This window comes from Perognathus longimembris, unplaced genomic scaffold (assembly GCF_023159225.1).
Source record: "Perognathus longimembris pacificus isolate PPM17 unplaced genomic scaffold, ASM2315922v1 HiC_scaffold_5797, whole genome shotgun sequence".
NCBI classification, from domain to species: domain Eukaryota; kingdom Metazoa; phylum Chordata; class Mammalia; order Rodentia; family Heteromyidae; genus Perognathus; species Perognathus longimembris.
The window spans coordinates 517,991-539,527 of record NW_025961263.1 but is presented as its reverse complement, the minus strand read 5'-3'; the positions used below and the strand labels follow the sequence as shown (position 1 = coordinate 539,527).

Genomic DNA, 21,537 nt, shown 5'->3' with positions numbered 1-21,537 from the left:
TCTTGTGTGTCAAATGCTTAGTCTCCTAGCAATGTGGAGACAAAAGCCATCTCTTCAAGGACCCTCCAGGAAGGGAACCCGCTGACCCACTGCTGTTGTCAAGAATGCGGCATCACAAAGCTGGCAGGTCCTCAGGCCTGCTTTCTGCTCTCACTATGAATGTTCTACTCAAGAGGACGCCAGGACATTGTCACACTAACACACAGGTCATTCAGATTAGAGGCAGGCCTGTCGATAGAATGACTGCAAGATGACCATTACACAGATCAGACTGGGCATGCTTCTGTAACCTCTCTGCATGCCCTCCACTCACAAATGAGAAACACAGAGATCTGTTAGGAAAGAAGGAGTCTAAGAAAACAGTTCATATACTTTTCTGTGTGTGTGTGTGTGCTAGTCCTGGGGCTTGAACTCAGGGCCTGTGAACTGTCCTTGAGCTTCTCTTGCTCAAGGCTAACACTCTACCACTTGAGCCACAGCGCCACTTTCCGCTTTTTCTGCTTATGTGGTGCTGGGGAATCGAACCCAGGGCTTCGTGCATGCTAAGCAAGCACTCTACCGCTAATCCACATTCTCAGTTCCCTCGTATACTTTTAAAAAATACTTCTACCATGTTAAGATGAAGTCATTAGAGTAAGCCCTAATCCTATTGTCTATTTTCAGAAGAAAAGACAAAAATACTGAGGGTAAAGACTGTAGGATGACAGACCCATAAGAGGCCAGAAAAATTCCGGCACACACCAGCAGCTGAAGATGTGCGACGGCCCCTCCCTAACGAACTTATAGGGCGCCTGTATGGTCATAGCTTCCTTCCGGAAGTCTGGCTCCAGACTTGCGACACGGTAGAATTCTGTGGATTTAAGTGGCAAGGTTTGTGGTCTTTTCCTGCAACAGCACTGGGGGAGGAACACCCAGGTGACCAGCTCCGGGTGCCTGCACCTCCCAGACAGACCCATGGCACTTAGAGAAGACACTAAGGTGGGGGCACTGCAGGTATACCGTCCTGCTGGAGGTAGCCAGTTATAAGGGGGAAACGGAAGAACTGACCCAAGCTTCATCAAAGGTTAAATTCTTCAGCTGATAATAAACATATGACCAAGCCAACTTTATAACCACGTTGCGGTACGTGTTCTTCCTTTTCTACGTTCTCCTTTCCATGAAAACTGCCGTGCTATGGATGTGTCTACGAGGAGCACAGAGATCGTGTTCTAAGCTGCCACCTGAGTGAGGAAACTGCCTACTAGAAATGGTTCAGATCCCATGGCCCCCGCCCCCTGGGTGTGTGCCCCATGCACGGGCATCCTCTAAGGAGGCTGGCAAATCTTCTGAACTCTAGGCACCTGGAGGCTCTGACCAGTGCAAACAGTGCACTTCATTCACAACTTGTCCTTTAATCCCTGAGAATACAGTACAAGCCTGAAACACCCCTGAAAACATGTGCCAACAATGCTGAAGACGTCCCCTCAAGTAGCTTCATAGTTCTACAACTCTCAAAAGCAGCACTGGCACAGAGGTCCAATAAGTGCGTCAAGTGTACCTTGCTATGTTAGTGGGGATGTAACACGAAATCAAGGGCCATTCATTTCTTCAGCATCCAGTGAGACTCATTTGTAGATCGTCACTGCCCTCTAATGGCTGCTGGGAGAACTCCAGCGTGACGGACACAGCAGCCCCTCTCAGGGCAGCCCTGAAGCATCAAGTTCCCTGGTAATGAATATTCTCACAAGTCCCTTCACTGCTTCAAAACCTCCTTGCCCAGTTACTGTCTATACTTGGTGCTATTCCATTTAAGACGAATTTGATCAAAACAACCGTCAAACTTATTTTCTTCTCTGAAGGGATTCAAACAATGTTTTAAGAACTAGGATTATTCTACATTTCTCTTCAGTATCTAATGGCCTTCATGGTTCCCTGCCTAGCACCACGCTGTGTGTGTGGCCTGCATCAAGGCAGGTGTCACCTCACAAAGACGGCTGTCACCTCACAATGCTCTCCTAGCTTGGGACTGCTCTAAGGCCTCTAAGCAAACTCAATCCTGACAGGACTGGGCAGTACTGTCACCAGGTCCTCCGTGGGACGATCAGGAAAGCAGCGGAGCACAGCCCCACCCTGGACACACAGCCTAAGTCAGGCACAGAGAACGTTCCACGCTTTGTATGATCACCGAGAACTCACTATCCACGCTCAACAAGATACACAGAAAGCTTCAACTCATCTCAGGCCTACGGCTCCAGGTCAGCTCTGAAGCCCAACCCCACCCTCTTCCGCACTCTTTGTGCCTCCGGTACAGTGGCCTCCTTGGCAGCGCAGGCCCGGGGCACTGCTCCCTAGGGGAAAGGCGGTCTTCTGTCACTCTCCCACAATCCCCTCCGCTACCAATCCTCGCCGTGGCTTTATCTCACTGCAAACCCACTACCTTCTCTCCTCAGCGCGGAACCACAGCACAACCTCTCCTCTCTCGGCAGGGGCTGCAGCGGAGTGCGGGGTGGGCAGTCCAGACACGCACCCCTCCCCCAGGACGCGTGCACACGCACGCAGGCGCCCTGGGCGGCGGTGCAGGCGCATTCTGACAGGCTCCGTGACTGTCTCAGGAGTGATGAAACCATGTCAAAAGGGCAACCACAGGATTTTAAAATGCAACTAAGGCCTGTTTTACTACCATTCTTCAAAACACAGTTGAGTCAGGGGTTGGGGATATAGCCTAGTGGCAAGAGTGCCTGCCTCGGATACACGAGGCCCTAGGTTTGATTCCCCAGCACCACATATACAGAAAACGGCCAGAAGTGGCGCTGTGGCTCAAGTGGCAGAGTGCTAGCCTTGAGCAAAAGGAAGCCAGGGACAGCGCTCAGGCCCTGAGTCCAAGGCCCAGGACTGGCCAAAAAAAAAAAAAAAAACACAGTTGAGTCAGCACCAGTTTCCCATCCTTACTGGTTTAGTGCTGTTTGTGCTGTCGTTTGGGACGCAAGGACATAAAGCTGAAGTGCTGTAAACAAAGAGCAAGCACAAAGGGAAGGGCTGCTTCCTGGTGCCCATTCTCACTCCCCGCCAGGCTTCCCGTGCTGCACAAACTAGAACACTGACCTCTGTGCTTGGTGTTCTTTAGGGCTGAGGCACAAGATGGGACTTTGGTTCCTCCGCACCGCTGAGCCCAGGGAGGTGAAGCACCAGCCTGAACGCCCACGCTACACACAGCCTGCACCGGCTCGGAGCAGCTCTGGATCTGCTAGTCCAGGTGGGGACACCTGCAGCTCACGCAACAGGACTCTGGCCCTGCAAGTACCAGGCACACCCCAAGATTCTGGGAACAGCCCCTGGGTCTTCCTGACAACTCAGTAAGTACATGACTCCTAACAGGCAGTCCAGCCCCACCAGCCTGCCTTTCATCGTCCATTCATGCTTGCTCATTCTTGCCTCATTTGTTCCAAGACTTCCATTTTCATTTTCAAAAAAACTTGCAAGAAAAATAAGTACAGATACATAGGCACCTCCCACACTAGAGCTAGACACAGCCCCCGCTCAAAGCTAAGGAGGTGTGCTGCGGTGTCCAGGCGCCTCTGCCCCGGGAGCGGCCTCCCCTGCTGGCCTCAGGGGTCTCCTGGCAGACGAGCCCTCAGCAGGGGACGCAGCCACCTCCAGACTATCAGAAGCACAATTCATTCAGCATGTTTAGAAAAGATGGGGGAAAATTGGGACTTTTAACCGACAGTCATGGAGCAACTTGGTGCTCAGTGTAAAAACTCATTAAAAATAATTACTTACTTTCTTTTAAACCTATAGAATTCGGAGGCTGAGAATGCGGCTTTGTGGTAGAGGGCTTGCCTAGCATGCTTGAAGCCCTGGGTTCGATTCCTCAGTACCATATAAACAGAAAAAGCAAGAAGTGGCCCTGTGGCTCAAGTGGTAGAGTGCTAGCCTTGAGCAAAAAGAAGCCCAGGGACAGTGCTCAGGCCCTGAGTTCAGGCCCCACAAGCCCAGGACTGGCAAAAAAGAAAGAAAGAAACCTTTAGAATTCTATTATCTTAAACAGTCAACTACAACTTAATGTTCTCACTGCCAGCCATTTCAGAGAATTAATGTTTTATTATAGTTTTCTTTAACATTCAGTGTCTAAACATTACTTTTTGTCTCAAGGAATAAGTGTCTTAAAAAAAAACCAAGGAAGGAAAAAGTTCCCACCATCTCAACACTGCTACAAGGAGACGAAGCCCTCCAGCATCTGATCCTTTAGGGGACAAACCATATCTAAGTCACAGCACCTAGCCAATAGAATTTCTGTATACGGAACACACAAACACAAGCAGTACTGCTTGGGCTCCTAACCTGTCCTTCATACCATCAACAACCCCAGTTTCTTCACCTGGATGATAGAAATAGCTGTATCTTCCCCAGGATTCTGTTGTGAGTACATTAACAAAGCACCCTGAAACCATCCTGATACAGAAGAGAGAGAAGCTAGCCAATATGAGAAAAGGCATGATGCCAGTGGGATCGGCCATTCCTCTTCACACACTAAAACCCTAAGGAATGCACCTTCCATCATCCTTCTATGTGCATCTAAGGATCTGTACTTGCTTGCCCTCCCTCCCTCCCTCCCTTCCTTCCTTTCCTCCTCATTTTCTCCATCCATCTCTCCCCCGCCTTCCCTTCTACTTCCTCTTATAACAGAACCTATAAAGGCCTTAGAAATTTTCCTTAAGGAGATCCAGTAGATACAAAATTGATTGCCTAGACATTCAAGAGGTTTTTCTTTTCCTTGTATATCTTTAGTTTTTAAAAAATATTTGCTCTTATAGAGCTATAGAGTCTTAATAACTTCAGTAAATGGAATAGCTGAAACAGAGCAGAATTGGAATTCAGGTGGCAGAATCTGTGAACAATCTTTTCCAGAAAAGATTGTATCCAGCATTTTTTTTCTTGGAATAACCATGCCGAAGAATCCAGTTCCTAGAGAGAGAATCCAGGGACTCAGCTGGCTCAGCTGCTCCTGGCAGTCAGCTGCCTAGAACTCGGGTCTCAGACATACTCATGATAATGCCACCAACATAGCTCCTGATAGAGGAAAAATGGTTTCTCAGTGGTTTATCCAGAAAGAGACAAAGTGCACCTGGGGGGAAAAAAATTCATGTCATCTATTCTTGACCCATCTCTAGGGTGTACTTCCCAGTGTAGACCTTACTCAGGCTTTCAGATCCAGCTCAGAATTCCCTACCGGACGCCTCTGACCCACACATATACCCTTGCCAACTACTGCTTCCATTGCCTCCTGAGAGGCCTCCTCTTACTGCCCTAAAACCACGGAGAATAATTATCTGAGAATCTGACATATTTGAGGAAATAAACAACTTATTACTTGTTAAAAAAAAAAAAAAAAAGGAAGTTGAAGACCAGTGGCTCACCCCTGTAATCCTAGCTACTCAGGGGGCTGAGATTTAAGGAATGTGGTCCAAAGTCAGCCTGAGCAGGAAAGTCCATGAAACTCTTATCTCTACTTAATCATAGAAAGAAGCCAGTAATGGAGCTGTAGTGTAAGTGGTAGAGAGCTAGCCTTGAGCAAAATAAGCTCATAGATAGTGACTTGGTCCAGAATTCAAGTCCCAAAACCAGCACAAAAAAAAAAAAAAAAAAAGGCCAAAGGAAAAGAGGAGTGTAATTCAATTCCTGGGTCAGACTTAGCTGAGGACCTTACTGTACAAAACTTTTGCCTCGGTAATTCGTGAAGAAGAGAGAATTGTGATTTTTTTCTTGGGAACATAGGAAACTCCCGTCATTTCTATTAAGAACCAACAGGCAATCACTTTATGGGGGAAGAAAGCCAATCTGCTCCTTCACTGCCATCAATGGCTAGGAATTAAGACAAGCTCCTTCAGCTACACTTCCCATTTCAACTTATGACATAATCTGAAATACGAACTCAGCGGCAAGTACAGGTGATTTAGGTTAACTGAACCTAACCAACTATTGTAGTGTTTAATAGCTATCTATCTATATAGCTAGATGGCAAAAAAAAAAACAAAAAAAAACCCTGCTCCTATCCAGGGCTAACAAAAAAAAAAAAAAAATCTCACCTTGGAAATGGGTGTGGTCCTTCTGGCAGACTATCATCAAAACTCCCGTCCCAAGCAAATTGCTTTGCCTGAAACTACATACTCGGCCCATGGAGCCAGTTACCGTCTTGATGACACCTATCACCACCTTCTCCTGAGTGAGGGCTGGGGCTGCCTGAAGCCACACTGAGCCGTCATCATGCTGCACGTGCACGAGAACGCCACAGGAGCACTTTACAAGACCTCTCTGCATTCTGCCTCGACTCTTGGACCATAGGGCATTTCTAAATATGCTACATTACAAAAACAACTGCTAAATTTCTGCTCATGAAGTGGCTTGGTCATTAACAACTTTACCTCTTTATAAACTATACCTAAGAACACTAACATCCTAAAAGAAGCAATCAAAACAACAACAAAAAAACCTCACAATTTTGTGAAAAAGAAATGTGAATAGTAATTTTAAGCATAAGGCATATAAAAATGAACCTCCACTTTCACTTATCAAACTTATTAATATTTGAATTTAATAGCCATGTTGGGGAAAAAAAACTAATAGACAACTTCCAAGTGAAGAGAGCTGTGCGTATTGGCATATGAACGAAACTAGTGCTTGCTATATAGTAGTATAATCTGACAATATGTACCAACACAGTTTCCAACTTGAATAGTGGGCTAGGAGCACTCCTCAACAAGTGGTAAACATCTGCCTCTGAAGCATCAGATACTGCAGTTCAAACCCCAGGACTGCCAAAAAAAAAAAAAGAAGAGAAAGAAAAAGAAATGTCATGCTCTGAAAAAAATCTAGTGATTCTCCATTTTCTTTTTGTCTGCACTGAAGTCAAGTGATGTTACAAATAAGCCTTTTGGCAAAAACAAAACTCAAAAGGGACCAGTGAGTGTCTCTGAGTTCCACTCCTTTAAGTAAGCTTCAACTACGGCTGCGCTGCAGACACCAGACGCAGTGGCAGCTGTACGCACGAGCGGCGGCTACCTGGCATGCTCCTCAGGAGCTTTGCGTTGCACATGTGTCCCTTGCGGATGTCGGTGAGGATGTACTCCATGCGCTTGGCCCTCCAGAGGAAGTTGAACACTCTCAGGTAGTGGCTCATGCACTCTCGAGTGAACACCTGGAGGGACAACAGAAATCAGGTCACAGTCCTCAGGACAACAGTCCCCGGCCCAGACCTTGACCTTCAGACATCAGCGAATATACAACTCCAGTGCATCCTAAGTGCTATGAAAATATGACAGCACCTTTCCACAACAGCAACTATAGTTACATGCCAGGCAGACTCACACAGCACAAAGCAGGTGTTATTTTTTGTTGCTGTTGGTCTTAGGGTGTGAACTCAGAGCCTAGACACCATTGTCCCTGAGCTCTTTCACTCAAGGCTAGTGCTGTACCACTTTGAGCCACAGTGCCACTTCGTTTCCTGGTGTTTGTTAAAGGTAAGTCTCAAGAGACATTCCTGTCCGGGCTGGCTTTGAACTACAATCTTCAGATCTTAAACTCTGGAGTAGCTAGGATTCGAGGTCTGAGTCGCCAGCACCCATAAGGCAGATATTTTTTATGTCAAACCTACGGCTCTGGAAATAGGGCTGGAAGTCATATGGCTGGTAGACAGCTCATCAAGTAGGCCTTTAAAACCAGCCCAAACACAGACTATCCTGTGACCTCCTCACTCCCTGAGCACACGGGCAGCAGGAGCACCTGCGTGGACTCTCTGACCACCTCACTTCCTGAGCACACAGGAAGTGGAACGCCTGCGTGGACTCTCTCCTGTGACCTCCTCACTCCCTGAGCACACAGGAAGTGGAACGCCTGCGTGGACTCTCTGACCACCTCACTTCCTGAGCACACAGGAAGTGGAACGCCTGCGTGGACTCTCTCCTGTGACCTCCTCACTCCCTGAGCACACAGGAAGTGGAACACCTGCGTGGACTCTCTGACCACCTCACTTCCTGAGCACACAGGAAGTGGAACGCCTGCGTGGACTCTCTCCTGTGACCTCCTCACTCCCTGAGCACACAGGAAGTGGAACGCCTGCGTGGACTCTCTCCTGTGACCTCACTCCCTGAGCACACAGGAAGTGGAACGCCTGCGTGGACTCTCTCCTGTGACCTCCTCACTCCCTGAGCACACAAGAAGTGGAACGCCTGCGTGGACTCTCTCCTGTGACCTCACTCCCTGAGCACACAGGAAGTGGAACGCCTGCGTGGACTCTCTCCTGTGACCTCACTTCCTGAGCACACAGGAAGTGGAACACCTGCGTGGACTCTCTCCTGTGACCTCCTCACTTCCTGAGCACACAGGAAGTGGAGCGCCTGCGTGGACTCTCTCCTGTGACCTCCTCACTCCCTGAGCACACAGGAAGTGGAACGCCTGCGTGGACTCTCTCCTGTGACCTCCTCACTCCCTGAGCACACAGGAAGTGGAACGCCTGCGTGGACTCTCTCCTGTGACCTCACTTCCTGAGCACACAGGAAGTGGAACACCTGTGTGGACTCTCTCCTGTGACCTCCTCACTCCCTGAGCACACAGGAAGTGGAATGCCTGCGTGGACTCTCTCCTGTGACCTCCTCACTCCCTGAGCACACAGGAAGTGGAACGCCTGCGTGGACTCTCTCCTGTGACCTCACTTCCTGAGCACACAGGAAGTGGAACACCTGCGTGGACTCTCTCCTGTGACCTCCTCACTTCCTGAGCACACAGGAAGTGGAGCGCCTGCGTGGACTCTCTCCTGTGACCTCCTCACTCCCTGAGCACACAGGAAGTGGAACGCCTGCGTGGACTCTCTCCTGTGACCTCCTCACTCCCTGAGCACACAGGAAGTGGAACGCCTGCGTGGACTCTCTCCTGTGACCTCACTTCCTGAGCACACAGGAAGTGGAACACCTGTGTGGACTCTCTCCTGTGACCTCCTCACTCCCTGAGCACACAGGAAGTGGAATGCCTGCGTGGACTCTCTCCTGTGACTTCCTCACTCCCTGAGCACACAGGAAGTGGAACGCCTGCATGGACTCTCTGACCACCTCACTTCCTGAGCACACAGGAAGTGGAACACCTGCGTGGACTCTCTCCTGTGACCCCCTGACTTCCTGAGCACACAGGAAGTGGAGCGCCTGCGTGGACTCTCTCCTGTGACCTCCTCACTCCCTGAGCACACAGGAAGTGGAACGCCTGCGTGGACTCTCTCCTGTGACCTCCTCACTCCCTGAGCACACAGGAAGTGGAACGCCTGCGTGGACTCTCTGACCACCTCACTTCCTGAGCACACAGGAAGTGGAACGCCTGCGTGGACTCTCTCCTGTGACCTCCTCACTCCCTGAGCACACAGGAAGTGGAACACCTGCGTGGACTCTCTGACCACCTCACTTCCTGAGCACACAGGAAGTGGAACGCCTGCGTGGACTCTCTCCTGTGACCTCCTCACTCCCTGAGCACACAGGAAGTGGAACGCCTGCGTGGACTCTCTCCTGTGACCTCACTCCCTGAGCACACAGGAAGTGGAACGCCTGCGTGGACTCTCTCCTGTGACCTCCTCACTCCCTGAGCACACAAGAAGTGGAACGCCTGCGTGGACTCTCTCCTGTGACCTCACTCCCTGAGCACACAGGAAGTGGAACGCCTGCGTGGACTCTCTCCTGTGACCTCACTTCCTGAGCACACAGGAAGTGGAACACCTGCGTGGACTCTCTCCTGTGACCTCCTCACTTCCTGAGCACACAGGAAGTGGAGCGCCTGCGTGGACTCTCTCCTGTGACCTCCTCACTCCCTGAGCACACAGGAAGTGGAACGCCTGCGTGGACTCTCTCCTGTGACCTCCTCACTCCCTGAGCACACAGGAAGTGGAACGCCTGCGTGGACTCTCTCCTGTGACCTCACTTCCTGAGCACACAGGAAGTGGAACACCTGTGTGGACTCTCTCCTGTGACCTCCTCACTCCCTGAGCACACAGGAAGTGGAATGCCTGCGTGGACTCTCTCCTGTGACCTCCTCACTCCCTGAGCACACAGGAAGTGGAACGCCTGCGTGGACTCTCTCCTGTGACCTCACTTCCTGAGCACACAGGAAGTGGAACGCCTGCGTGGACTCTCTCCTGTGACCTCCTCACTCCCTGAGCACACAGGAAGTGGAACGCCTGCGTGGACTCTCTCCTGTGACCTCACTTCCTGAGCACACAGGAAGTGGAACACCTGTGTGGACTCTCTCCTGTGACCTCCTCACTCCCTGAGCACACAGGAAGTGGAATGCCTGCGTGGACTCTCTCCTGTGACCTCCTCACTCCCTGAGCACACAGGAAGTGGAACGCCTGCGTGGACTCTCTCCTGTGACCTCACTTCCTGAGCACACAGGAAGTGGAACACCTGTGTGGACTCTCTCCTGTGACCTCCTCACTCCCTGAGCACACAGGAAGTGGAATGCCTGCGTGGACTCTCTCCTGTGACTTCCTCACTCCCTGAGCACACAGGAAGTGGAACGCCTGCATGGACTCTCTGACCACCTCACTTCCTGAGCACACAGGAAGTGGAACACCTGCGTGGACTCTCTCCTGTGACCCCCTGACTTCCTGAGCACACAGGAAGTGGAGCGCCTGCGTGGACTCTCTCCTGTGACCTCCTCACTCCCTGAGCACACAGGAAGTGGAACGCCTGCGTGGACTCTCTCCTGTGACCCCCTCACTTTCTGAGCACACAGGAAGTGGGAGCACCTGCTTCTGTAACGAGGGCAGGCAGCAGTCCTACAGGCTCTTCTAGGAGTCCCTTGGGTCTCCTTCAAGGGTGTCCCTGTTGTTCTTAAGTTCCTCTTTTCCATGCCCATGGACAGCTGGCAAGTGCCAGCGTAAGGATGGAGCCAGGCCTTCCCTCTACCTCACCACATCTCCCACAGCAGTGAGATTTTTCACATAAAAACACAGAATGCCCAGTTAAATCTGATCAGGAAATAAAGCCCATGTGCCTTCTTAGTTTAAGTCCACTCCAGGCACATGTGGAAAAGGGTTTTCTGCCAACTGCAGCTGAACGTATTTCTGATACAACTGTGAGTGTAGCACAAACAGACTGGGGCAGAGGAGGCTCTTCCCCTACCTACACCACAGCCACCTGGACACGGACTGCTTGCAAGTCCCTGTCCTTGTACTAGGCACGGTTGAGCTCTGCCCTGAGGGGAGCTCCTTCACCTGGCCAACCCTTTCTCCTCCAGGACAAAGGCTCACATCCTGCCAAGGAAGCCACCACGTCCTCAGACTCGAGAACACCATGCTCTGTCCACACAATATGAACCTGTGATTGCTCACTGGCTTACCTTGCTCTCCTGAGTGTGTGTTCTTCTGTATGCCATTTGGTATTAGTAACTGGTAAGTGCTCCATCTTGATGAATGAGTGATTAGAAACGACTTTGAGTGTTTGGGAGATATTTGTTTTGCTATGCTGTCTACCCTATTAGCAGTCTTGCAACTACAGAAATTAAGAGTGACCATTTTAGGTAATGCTACGAATAAATTAATGTTCTTCACCACACATATGGTACATTACAGAGTAGGGTTCTGTAAATGTCATGCTCCCATATCACATTTACAGTTAAATTTTTAAAATTCAGTTTCCTCAGCGCTCTTGGGGATATTAATACGTTTTACTCCATTTATATGAGAGAAAAATGTCATCCACATAGCTCTGCTGGCTATCTTCTTCTGTTCACACTGCCATGCAATAAAATTCAGAGACTACTACACCAGCTCCAGACAAGCCATGGGAAACAGAGCCTTGGATAGCAAGGGCAGAAACACACCGGCTGGGCATGTGGCTTGTCCTAGAGCAGCAGGCCTCTCCCCGCACACGCCGGAGCCTCACAGCTCCAACCCCAGACACCTGCAGCGAAGGACTCGAGCCCCAAAGACCTCACCACACGAAATTCAGGGTGAAATGGAATACATGTAGGACTCACTAAAACTAAGGTGAACTACCAATATTTCCAATGTGTCGTCAACTATATCTGGCTAATGGTTTTAAGTACCTTGAGTTTTTAATTTCATAGTTTCCCAAATTAGGCCTATCTGAACATTTCATTGGTATTTATCACAGACAAAATGTGAATCTAAAGTTGCTGCATATAAGACATAATTATATATAAGACATGTATACTCAACTATAACTAAATTCTATACAAAAATGACAACCTTAATGAATGAGAATAGAAAGGAAGCAGGTAATACATAAGTTTAGCCAAGGAAAAGCAGAAAACATGTTTTCAAACCTTGATTCTAAATATATTTTAATGTCATCTTACTCCTTTTAAACTTCTAGTAACATATACAATTGCATGTGATTTAATATGATAAACATCATTCTAGTTTTGATGTTTACACTCATAACTGTGCAATTTAGCTAAAAAATATAGTAGCTACAAGAAAGAAGCAGGATCCCAGAAATGGAGTGGCAGATCGTAGTCATGCAAGAGAGTATTCCTCACATTTAGTCACTGGCTGAACTGTCAACCAACAATAGGACTATTTTTCTCTCCTTTCTCATCTGCCCAGGCTGACATCACCAACATATCAGGAAGGCCTAGTTGTGTTTTGAGGAATTTTCACTGGAGCTTTTAAACATCTAAAATTCTCACAATATTACACAAACAATAATAAGTATTATTGTGTGCTGTGTGTATGAAACAACTTATGCAATATTATAAAATAATTGGAAAACTGTGCATCTAGGCTATATTTATTACTTTACCTACTTGTCAAGGCATTTAACACTGTGGATAATGATCATTACTACAGTTGCTAAGCAAGCACTTTACCACAAAGCCATACACCAGCCAGACCTAAAACAGTACCTTTTATGCATGAATATAATATGTAATGCACACAAACTAATACGGCAGAAAATATTAAGTCTCCAATTTAAATAATTAGCTAAAATATAACATTTGTTTACACTTTAACTACTTAAAACTGTTTAGAAAATAAGTCAAAGAAGAAAGAACTAATTTGAATGTAACAAAAGATTAAAGACAAGAGAGGGCTGGGAATATGGCCTAGTAGCAAGAGCACTTGTCTTGTATTAATGAAGCCCTGGGTTCGATTCCCCAGCACCACATATATAGAAAATGGCCAGAAGTGGCGCTGTGGCTCAAATGGCAGAGTGCTAGCCTTGAGCAAAAAGAAGCCAGGGACTGTGCTCAGGCCCTGAGTCCAATGCCCAGGACTGGCAAAAATAAAAATAAAAAAAATAAAGACAAGAGAACCTATGCATTTCAATGGTGGTAGGTTTGATCTGGTGGTCAAACACTAAAATGACAAATTTTTAACAAGGAATTTGCCCCAGTTTCAACCAGCCCACAGTAGACACATTTGTCTTATGCATCTGCTGGTAACAAATCTGTGAGCTGAGCTTAACTGGAACCATCCTAACAGGGGGAAGAGAAAAACAGTGAGACACTGTACAAGAACATGATTAGTAAATCTTGGGTCAAACTAGATTGCTTCTTCACAGAACATTTTTTCCAATAATTAAAAAGAATACAACTTCTTTTCTCAGTATTTCAGATATAAAAATGACTAGGACCAGTTTTAGGAGATATACAGTGGTCAGAAGAACTTATTCAGCCTTCAAGAAAGAGAAAATGAGCAAGAGAAAGAGGCATTTAAATTGTAAACACATAAAGGGTACTCTCCTGCCCAACCTTTCATAATTGACTGTTAGGAGAGATGGGACTTTTCTTCCTGTTAGTAAAAGCACGATGAACAATAGTATAGCCATTTTCTCATCAGTTGAAATTAATACTATATATCAAATTTCTTCTAAGTAGTACAAATATGATTCCCCTAAAATACACTTTACAGTTTCTTTCAAATTATCCTAAATTAGTTGCTACAGTCTAAGAATAATGGAACAAAATGAACACTCCATTTATTAAGTATGTGCTAAAACCTATGATAGAACAAATGGTATTTTTAAGAATTATTAAAGTAATAGCATTTCAGCACTCATTAACAATTATTTAAGACACACTCCATCTTGGCTTAGTACTTGTCCATTTGGGTACATGCTAGGTGTCATGATCAGCAACCAGAAGTTCTTACAGAACCGAGTTTTAAACAAGAAAATACTTGGCACATAAACAGCCGTGAACATTAAACATTTTGATCTTACAGTTGCAATCGGTCCATCCACGTGATAATCCAGGCTGAAAACATCCCATCCCGTGTCTCCTGGAGAGACCTGATGCAAAGAAAAAAGCAGGAAGATAAGAAGGCAGGGCCTAGTTGTCGAAACCACTCAGGTATTTAGCTTGCTAGGGAGAGGAATCTGCACGTTTTGGTCAGCTTTGTCTCTCCAGCGATTGGACAGACAATGAGCCGTATGCTGGGTGCTCTACAAACATTCAGGAAAGGAGAGTGCATCCTTTCAATGGACACTGCAGAAAAGTCTACTGTCTTACAATGGCTTTCAAATCTCTTCAGGTCCATGTTTTAAGAAAGCAATGGTTTCTACCAAAAACCTCTCAGTAACTTAGCAGCTACGTGCTCCTGCTTACAGAGCTGTGCCAAGCACAGTCGTGTGCCACAAGGACACTGAAGATGCAACTTCCGGGTGAAAAGACACTATCACCATACATCACAGTGGTGTCCTCCACCCGACTCACTACGGGTGGTCATCCATGACACACCCCCACACCCCGGGAGTCGAATTTGAGCCTAGCAGCCCCGAGACAAGCCTCTTTTATGACATGACGTGGCCTGGAGGACAGGGGACTCGCCACAGCCACCGGTAAACAAGCACAGATAGGGCCACATACCAGCAGTCTAGTTCCCAGGTCGGACCAGAACATCTGTGCCTTTAAAAATGAGGGAAAGCCTGCTAGGACGCCCTCTCTGGGCTGGGCCCCACCTACCTCCAGCAGCCTCACGTCCAGCCTCCGGAGGATCTCAGGGCTGTCAAACTGCGCATTGGTTGCTCTGACAGCAGTTTCGAGAATGCCCGTCAAGTTATGTTGATATAAAGTCGTTGCTGGACGGACAAGTTCTGGCCTTGATTTAAAAAAAAAAATGATTACAGACAACATTACTTGAGTATTTACTGAACTTTTAAAAAGTTATACATTAAAAAGAGCTCAAATTATAAAAACTGAAAAGACAAAAGGGACCAGTACAATGTAGAAACAAACAGCTTCGTGGCATATTCCTTTGAAATCTCAAAACTATTCATTCTGATTCAGCTTAGATGTGCTAACATGTTAATATTCAAACCCCTCTAATGACATTTGTTGCTTCAAACAGAAACTGCCAGGCCCTTTATCACCCCCAAAGTATTGCAGATTTATAAAAATTAAGCAGTCCCAGTGTCTTACTTTAGCAAATCCATTAAGTGCCTTATAAAATCTCCTTGACCAAGCAGCAAGTACCGCCTCATCGCCTGCATGTGGTCCAGCAAGCTGTACTTTTTATTGAGAACATCCAGCAGATACTTGCTGGTCTCAAAATAAGCAGCATCAATTTTCCCTTGAAAGGCATTTTCTAAATCTGTGAATAAATCCGCAGCTGTAAAGAACAAAAGGAAAAAGCACACATACATATGTAAGATGCATTTTAACAAAGGAATAATGAAGGCACACAAGGACAGAAGTCAGTGCCAACTCATCAGTCCCATCCACAGTGGACCCCGCCCAGCCGCAAGAGCTGCACCATCAACAAAGGGAAACCAAGTCCCAAGAAATGAAACTGAACTCAGCAACGTCTAGTGGCCTAAGAGCCACCACCAACATTTGGACTTACAGGAGGAGCTAGTTGCAGTACTGCCCACAGGCTCAAGAACCACCGTGCTCCAACTACTACTGGAGAGTCTCATAAGGAACCGTGAGAATGGGCACAGAGCCAAGCACCACGCCACCCACAGGGTAGCTCTGCACACGAGTCCTGAGGCCAAAAGGGGTCGCGTGAGCACTGAGCACATGCGGTGCACAGCTCTGTGGCAGAGCAAGGCACTGCTCTCAAGCAGCTCAGAGCATCCCTGAACTGCAGGGAGGTCGCTGAAGGTTTGCTAGGGGAAAGAACCAGAAGCACCGAGACAGAAGCCTAACTCTAAGCAGTAACCTAAGCTAAAAAAAAAAAGTGTTCCCATCACAAGACTAGAGACATAACAGAGGTTTTTATAATGCCAATTTACATCTGCTTAGCTCAAATCTGTTTATAACCACAGCAAAAACTAACCATCAGAATAATCCCAAAGTTGAGAAGCAACCAATCTGATTGAGAAAAAATAAGCTTCTGTTCAAGGTTAAGGGAGAATAAGAGAAGCAATGCCTTTGGTTGAAAGTTTTGAGTCTTTCCAGCATATGAAACCAACTTCAAAGTATCAAAAGGCCCATGGGTTCTGCTTGTCCTTCAAAATAAGACTAGGTAAGCCAGTGGGTCTGCTTCACTGCAGGTACGTCTGCTTCACTGCAGGTACGCCCCAGTGGGTCTGCTTCACTGCAGGTATGTCTGCTTTACTGCAGGTACGCCCCAGTGGGTCTGCTTCACTGCAGGTACGTCTGCCTTACTGCAGGTACGCCCCAGTGGATCTGCTTCACTGCAGGTACACACTGGGGTAAAATCAAGGGGCCTGTGAAAGTAGCTTGTCCATCTGAGGAATGAATAACAGCAATGTTTGTGAACACAACAGCATCACGACCCAATTCACAAGGTGACCACAATCCTGCTTTAGGGGATAAGGATGTATCTCTATCAATCTATATCATCTTGAATTGTAAATATTTTCTCCCGGTATGCTTTTATCACAGCCTTGAGTAATTAGATTTTTCATTCTGATGAAATGTTAACCTATTTTAGCCCAGAACAACCTCACAAAAGGCATCAAGCACAGAGCCTACAAGGCACTCCTGCTCCCCACAGTTTATTTAGGCAGCATGGTGCTCCAGCTTCTAACATTCCCCTCCTTATTGTTTACTTCCACTTTTAAATCCTCAAATAGGCTTATAGATATGGCTCAAATGTAGAATATGCAAACCCTACTACCAAGGAAGAGAAGGAGGAAGAGAGGGAAAGGAAGAGGAAAAGAAGGGAGAGAAAGAAGAAAGGGAGGGAGCGAGGGACCCTCAGCTTTGCACAGGTAAATAGATACATGACAGTTCCAACTGTTAATTATTAATAATCTGCTGAGCTTTGTACAGTGATCCCTCACCTATGGTGGGAGCTGCATTCCAGAGACCCCCGTGATGGGTGAAAGTCTGCCGAGTAGCAGCACTATATAGTTGTCCTTCACTATACCATGGCTCACTTATTGCTACTTCCCAAATCTTCACCCATGGTGGAGGTCTCTGGGACATAGCTCCTGTGACAGGTGAGGGATTGCTGTTTACGTTGTTTTTTTAACCTGTAATAATACTGTGAAGCCGCCTAAGTGAACTGCATTACAGTAAGGGAGGACTGTACCTTTATATAAAGGTACAAGCACAATAAAAACATAGCACAAAAGCCGTTTTCTAGACACTAGCGTTAGCAAAGGACAGAGGAGAAGTTGTGCCACTGAAAGTACTGTAAGAGACCACTTAAAAGCCACTTTTTTTAATGTGGGTGAAGTAACTGATCGCTGGGCACCCACCCCTCATTGCAGGGTGATCTGAGTCACCCTGCAATGGCCTCCACTGACAGACAGGCAGCTCTGACAGAAGGCAAACCGCACCCTCAAACAAGACCTTCTTATCTTACAACAGGCAGAACTGCTCCAAAGTAAGAGAACAGCCTAGAGCTCACCAGATCAGCTGCCGGGCAAGTGCCCTCAAATGGAAGGGGCAAGAACTCAACAACCCCTTGAGAGTCAAGAAATGACCAAGGAACTAAGCACACTGTATCATCCCCCTCGTCCTCACCACCACCACCACCAGCATCACCCGCCCCCCATCCCCACCATCATCAATGTCCTGTCGGCATCGTGAGCCCCACCACTACCCTCGCCATCCCCATCATCATCAACACAACCGTACCGTCCCGAGACGACTCTGAAGACTTAGTCATGGCTATCATCTTTGTGGTGGGTGTCTGATCATGACAAACTTGGTGCAAAAAATTTATTGATTTTCCTATCAAAAGCACCTAAAAAGGAAAATGTCTTGTGATTATCTTTATAGAAATTTAAATGATCAAATATTATAAATATTTACATTAGCTACTGATTAAAAACTACTAAGAGCATTCAGTCTACAATCAAGTGAATGGTAGCAAAGACACATTAACAAGCATGACTATACTGATTGATACATTCCAGTTATCAATCTTAAAATGTAAGAAAATGTACTTAAGTGAAAATTAGTTGTATTACTAAGTCTAAGTATGTATAGCAAACAAATCAAAATCACAAAACCTTCTAACCCTACCTTCCTAGATTGATCCATCGTAATAAATGAAGGAATCATTGATTTCCTCAAAGTATACTTGTCATGCCACAGACGATCTGTTTTAACTGTTGGATCTGATGCTACAAAAAACTGAAAGCAAAGGTGCACTGAATATTAAAAAAAAGAGAGAGAGATTATACAAAGTATCAGCTAACAACAACAAGTAAATTATTCCAGAAAGTTATTCCTTAGAATATTCTTAGAATATTCCTTAGAATATTCTCCAGATACAGAGAATCTTACCCAATTATATAATAAATAAGTCTCATAAAGCATTTTAAACAAAAAAATCTCTCCAAGTTGAATTACACGTGCAAAGACATGCATGTGCACTAGTCCTAGGCCTTAAACTCAGGGCCTGGGTGTTGCCCCTGAACTTCTGTGCTCAAGGCTAGTACTCTACCACTTTAGCTACAGCTCCACTTCAGGCTTTTCTGTGGTTAACTAGATATGTAAATCTTACAGACTTTCCCACTGCAGGGCTGGCTTTCAACTTTGATCCCCAGATCTCAGCCTCCTGAGCAGCTAGGATTACAGGCATGAGCTCCTGACGTCCAGCCGCACAATGATATGAAAGTCAATCTATCACACAAATTACATGTTCTTCTTGAAGACTAAGGATCGTCGTCAGGATGGTGCCAGAGCTCCAATGTGGAGCAGAGGTGCCGATGCCCACGTACTCTGTTCACAGAAGAGCCCACCACCTACAGTACACTCTAAAAGACACAGGGCCTTTCATGCCAATGTCTGGCAGCACCAGCCCTAAGCAACACTGCAGGAAGTGACCCGTGTGGCTCTCCTTGGCCCGGCTAGGACCAAGAAGCTTCTCCCTCATCCACGACCCAGCTCACCTGCGCCCTGGCTCCCTCCAGCACCCACTCACACACAGCACAGAAGAGACACCCAGCACAAGGAGAAAAAGACATTTCCAGCTTATCTGCGCTACTTCAAGGCCTCTTGCACTGTCACTCACAGGTCCTCCTACCCACCTCTCATCTGAAAGCGGAACTGCTGAATGAATGAACAAGGGACTTTCCGTTCCTAAGGACAATGCGAGATTTCCCTTCCCACTGACTTAGTGGACAGACACTCCCAGGGACAGCTGCCGTGTGCTCTGCTCTACACCCGCACCTCGGGTCCTCCCAATCAGTTCCGTAGAATCACTTATCCTGAATGGTCATTTATGACTACAACTGAGGTTGAGCATATTCCTCCCATATTGCCATTTGCTTTTCTTTTTTTGCGGGGGGGGGGGGGGGGAGGGGGGGTCGGTCATGGGCTTGAACTCAGGGCCTGGGCACTGTGCCTGAACTTTTTTTGCTTAGGCTAGAATGCTAGAACCATGTTGAGCCACAGGCTCCAGTTTGCTGGTGGTTAACTGTAAATAAGAGTCTCATGGACTTTCTTGCCTGGGCGGGCTTCAAACTATCACAGACCCAGTAAAAATCACAGAACTATAATGTATATGATGACATTACTGGTGGGTTTTTAATTTCCTCCTATATATTTCTGAAATCAAAAATTATAAATGGTGCAAATACTTTAGGTCAAGAAAAAAATGCTAAATAATCAATTCCAGCTAGATACTGAACACAGGCTACTAGAATTTTTAAAGTAACATCATTTTCTTTTCAAGGAAATTAACTCAAAAAGCTTTGTTTTTTTCACCTTAGCAACTTACTACCAAGTATAAATATTGAAGACACCAAAATTTTAATGATGCCAAGTTTTTGTGTTTGATGTTAGCAATAATGTACAGAAACATGACCTTTATATGCAAGCATATGAATAAATGCTAACATCTTAGGACCTCAGAGAAGGGACTGCTACAGTTATTTTAAACTAAAATTTCTTATATTTAGTACCAATTCAAATGAATAAAGTATTCATTGCTCTATTTTAGATTTTTATATTACCTTCCTCATTTAACACATGAGTAATGACTGCTTTGAGAGATAAACAGTTCTAGTCTAATGAGGTTATCATCACTTTAACATATACTGAAATTATCCCGGATAGAAATACAAACCATTATGAACCCACCATGAATAATCTGCACAGTTATCCAATCACTGTGTTATGATTGCTCTATGGCTTGCCATTCAACAGACTGGATTAATTGCATATAAATTGTATTTCTCTGTTATTCACTTAAACAGAAGAGCTAGTTTTTATAGACAACACACCAATTTATCCTGATAGTTGAAGTGCAGCTGGATTTTTATCAGTACTAACAATAAGAAATTTTAATTTAAACTATAAAACCTCAAGACAATTCGGTCATCTTTAGAAGTCATGAATGCACTGCTTCGTCTAGGGGCAAAGGAGCATGCAATCACTCTACTAGCAAACACACAGTAGTGAACACAAAAAGCATGGGTACTCTTTAGAACAGAATTAATTCTATGAAAAAAATATGGCAGTAGAAGGAAAAAAACCAAGGTCAGAATAAAACCGCAATAAGCCTTTATTTTACTGAGGCATTTTCCACTCAAGGTCTTTTAATTTTCACTATTATGTCAAACAGAGAAAGAATCAAGAAAAAAAAACAACCCTAATTGTACCACGATTTCTCATTAACTGCTGGACAAGCACCAGGGCCTCTACTAAAAACGGAAGCGAAGAGTATGATTTCCTTAGCGAGCAACTTAGTTCCTATAGAATCTGATACATGAATCAGGCCTGTCAACAGAGACCCCAGGAGATCCTCCGCTAACTTATCCATCCTGCAGGCCACGGCCTGAGATTCCAGCTGAGGACACACCCATCTAGAGAAAACAGCAAGGTAGCTGCGTGGGAGGGAGGGGAGTTAGCAGGGTTGGGAAAACCTGGTGAAGTTCTGTGTACAACCAGGGTTATGGAAAGACAAACATGAAATTATAGCATTTCAAAACGTACAAACGTTGTGTTTCTCTGGTGAAATTTACTCCTAAGTGCTTCCTTGCTTGATGCCTTTGCTTTTCCCTGTCCTGCCCAGTTTTCCTGAACAGAATGAGCAGCTAGCAACGGACATCCTCACCTAGTTCTCGAACCAGGGGGGAAGCAGGCAACCTTTCACCGTCCACATGGCTCTGAGATGAGCTTTAGCTGGTG

The 21,537-nt window shown here is 46.2% G+C and overlaps 2 protein-coding genes across 3 annotated transcripts in view; both read right to left on the bottom strand.

Annotated features, from left to right (window-relative positions):
• Positions 1–21,537, bottom strand: part of LOC125345518 (guanine nucleotide exchange factor DBS-like) — a 928,411-nt gene that overhangs the window by 542,558 nt on the left and 364,316 nt on the right.
• Positions 1–21,537, bottom strand: part of Tubgcp3 (tubulin gamma complex associated protein 3) — a 65,256-nt gene that overhangs the window by 12,568 nt on the left and 31,151 nt on the right. For both annotated transcript variants that reach the window (XM_048337654.1, XM_048337653.1), the window contains 6 exons: positions 18,424–18,534; positions 18,034–18,142; positions 15,400–15,589; positions 14,944–15,079; positions 14,202–14,270; positions 7,039–7,174 (listed from right to left, as the gene is read on the bottom strand). In XM_048337654.1, coding sequence (XP_048193611.1) covers positions 7,039–7,174; positions 14,202–14,270; positions 14,944–15,079; positions 15,400–15,589; positions 18,034–18,142; positions 18,424–18,534 — 751 coding nt within the window. The remainder of the gene's footprint in view (positions 1–7,038; positions 7,175–14,201; positions 14,271–14,943; positions 15,080–15,399; positions 15,590–18,033; positions 18,143–18,423; positions 18,535–21,537) is intronic.